The sequence below is a fragment of the Oncorhynchus gorbuscha genome, linkage group LG26, assembly GCF_021184085.1.
Source record: "Oncorhynchus gorbuscha isolate QuinsamMale2020 ecotype Even-year linkage group LG26, OgorEven_v1.0, whole genome shotgun sequence".
Classification (NCBI taxonomy): domain Eukaryota; kingdom Metazoa; phylum Chordata; class Actinopteri; order Salmoniformes; family Salmonidae; genus Oncorhynchus; species Oncorhynchus gorbuscha.
In genome coordinates this window covers 40591924-40594773 of record NC_060198.1, presented here as the reverse complement: position 1 = coordinate 40594773, position 2850 = coordinate 40591924, and the positions used below count along the sequence as shown (strand labels likewise).

Below are 2850 nucleotides of genomic sequence, written 5' to 3'. Positions count from 1 at the left end.
CGCCTCTGGTTGTGTGTGCAAGGAGGGCAAGACGTGTGACACAAGCTGCTGTCAGTGATGACATGACTCTCCATTGTCCTCTACCCGTGCACATGACCTTATCCCTGTTGTACAACAGCGCATTGTAATAAATTGCAGCTCCAATTTAGCTGTCTTCAATCATGTGAAACTGTCTCCTTGCTTTTTAGTGAGCACTAATGTGAATTCCAGTGACATTACCCTTTCCTTTGAAATGTAAATGTCTGGCTAAGTAAAAATGTGATCTGTGACTGTAGTGGGTACCACCTGGGGCCCAAATCAGGCCCTTGCTAGTATAGGGGGACTTCACATGTCTTCCTTAATCAGTGGTGCCATAAAATGTAATATTTTTCATAGGACATGGGGGCAGGATCAATCCTCAGTGATTCCAGTTTTCTGGCTTCAATCTAGTCCTAGACATTTGCTAAGTGTTCTATTGCCTCACACGGGCAGCCTAATTCTGATTTTTGTTTTTTTCAATAATTGGTCTTTTGACCAATCACATTTCAGATGTGACCCATTGGTAGGAAGAAATATCAAAATTGGTCTGCCTGTGTAAATTCATTTTAATAGGCTAACATCGTAATATTGGCTTTGTATTTAGCCCAAACGTAAGCGTATAGGCTTAATCAAGGTCTAGAACTTGCGCACAACTTCAGTATATAGTAGGCATGGGCTCGATCTACAATGATTTGTACCTTAAACCTGGGTAGTTAGTTACAAGCTTCCACTGATGGGTTATCCCCTCGGTGTCCTGTGCAAGCCACCCAGCATGTGTGTGTGTGTGTAAGGGCACACTTCCCCAAGACCATGAAGGACCACTTCTTACACCAATGTGGTAGATGGCCGAGACGGGGTCCTTTACCCATGGATTCTGTCGATGTAACGGTGTTATTTTTGAGAGGGTTATACATTTGTGTAACGTGAAAGTTAAACTGAAATTTATAAATAACGACTGTCCATTCAAGCAACTGAAACCCAACCTACTATGACCAGGTACAACCAACAGTATTACTAGAACTATAGTACATCCTCTCTCTATTGACAAATGGCCTGTGAGAGATTTCGTAACTGGCGTAAAATTGACCTTGGCACTAGCCAATGAAAAACAACGGATATGGCCCTAGTTCGGTTTCACTGCAGCAGTGTTACTCGCATACCTCAGTGGTTGTTCGCCCAACTTCTGATACGAGAATAACAAACATAAAAAAAAAAAATCCTCCCTCGGGTCAGTCGTTTTGCTGTGGGAACTAGCTAATTTGATTACATTTGCAGCGTTGAATCAACGAGGCAACACCAAGAAATTGTGCTGGGTTTCGGCGGATCAGCTAGCTACGTAACGTTAGCTGACTCGACATCTGACATAGCCAGCTAGCGGCTAGCTAGCAACCACTACGGATACAATCTAGCTAACGGCTTTCGTTATCAAATACTCCCAGGTAATGTTATGCTAAATATATCTGCAGACGAAGTTATATAAATCAATCTAGCTAGTTATATTTCTCATGTTTGCTTATGCCTGAGTCAGACGCTAACTAGCTAGACTTTCATCTTAACGCTATGTCCTGCGGTAGCTAGCTGCTAGCTATGATGCTAATTTAGACATCAACATCAGAAGGCTAGCTAGCTGGTCAGTTTGCTAGTTTCTAAAATAACCTTATGTTTGAGCTAGAACTAGCTTATCGAAGCCGTACATATAAAGGCCAACGTTAGCTTGTATGGGGATACGAGGACAACTTGACTCAGTTGTGGGTGGTTGTCAGTCGTATCGCCCTGTCCCTTGACCCCGACCCCTGTCCCTTCAGCATGCTGATGGTGGGAGGCGATGGAAGGATGCAGTAAAATGAGTGTGATGGAGCTGTGTGAGACGGATGATCTGGCCACCAGCTTGGTGCTGGACCCCTTGCTGGGGTTCAGCACCCATAAAATGAACGTCAGGTAATCTCTTTAAACCTCCTATCCATTACATATTTGACACAAGTGTGTGAACTTACAAACTTTTGCCATAGATGTATGCATTGTACCATTTTTCTTGTGCTTGATCTTGATGGTTCCTCTATGCGTCTAGTAATCAGTCTTCATCAGGCAGTTAAGGCACAACTTCAGCGTTCTTCAAAGAGAAGTGGAAAAGTTAATTCACAAATGCGAAGGACAGCACACACCTAATTGTTTGTCGCCCTGCAGTCCCCCCCCAGAGGTCCGTCGTTGGGGCTACCTCAAAGAGACTCTGCTACGCTTCCAACGCACACATGATTTACAGGCCACCTTTGAGGCCCTCACAGTGGGAGACTGGGCCTGTGGCTACTTCACTGGACTGGGAACACACCGTCTGGAACTACTGAAACAGCATGTAAGTGTGTGTTTGCAGGATCAGTTAACCCTGTTATATCAGTGTGCACTAGAAGTACGTTTTTGATTGCCCCTTCCTTTCTTTAGTCAGTGTAATTTATTTCATTTGTTCATTTACTTTTGTTGCCTCTGTCATTTTTTCTTATTAGTTTGGGCAGTTCGCTAATATGACCTATTTTCACTCTGTGGGTATTCATGATTGTGTGCATGAACATGCTTGGCTATATGCATGGTCTTGACAGCTATTATTTCTTCAGGTGTATCGCTACCTCTGTGCCTTCCTGTTGGATAGTGGTGTCCAGATTGAGTCATGTGACCGATACTCTTCAGAAACCAACGGAGCAAAGATAACCTCTACCAAGCACTGGTAAGGATCAACTTCTTTTAACAGTTGCATTCAGTAGTCATGTGTAACTCTGCAGATTAGATACATCTTGTCTGTGTTTTTATATATCATGTTTAACTGTGACGATGAATGCTGCA

The 2850-nt window shown here is 43.3% G+C and overlaps 1 protein-coding gene across 1 annotated transcript in view; it reads left to right on the top strand.

Moving 5' to 3' along the window:
• Window positions 1–1155: 1155 nt before the first annotated feature.
• LOC124015425 overlaps window positions 1156–2850 on the top strand; it is a 14159-nt gene continuing 12464 nt past the window's right edge. Inside the window, exons 1-4 of the mRNA XM_046330600.1 lie at window positions 1156–1457; window positions 1824–1956; window positions 2203–2368; window positions 2625–2734. Coding sequence (XP_046186556.1) covers window positions 1844–1956; window positions 2203–2368; window positions 2625–2734 — 389 coding nt within the window. The 5' untranslated portion in view covers window positions 1156–1457; window positions 1824–1843. The remainder of the gene's footprint in view (window positions 1458–1823; window positions 1957–2202; window positions 2369–2624; window positions 2735–2850) is intronic.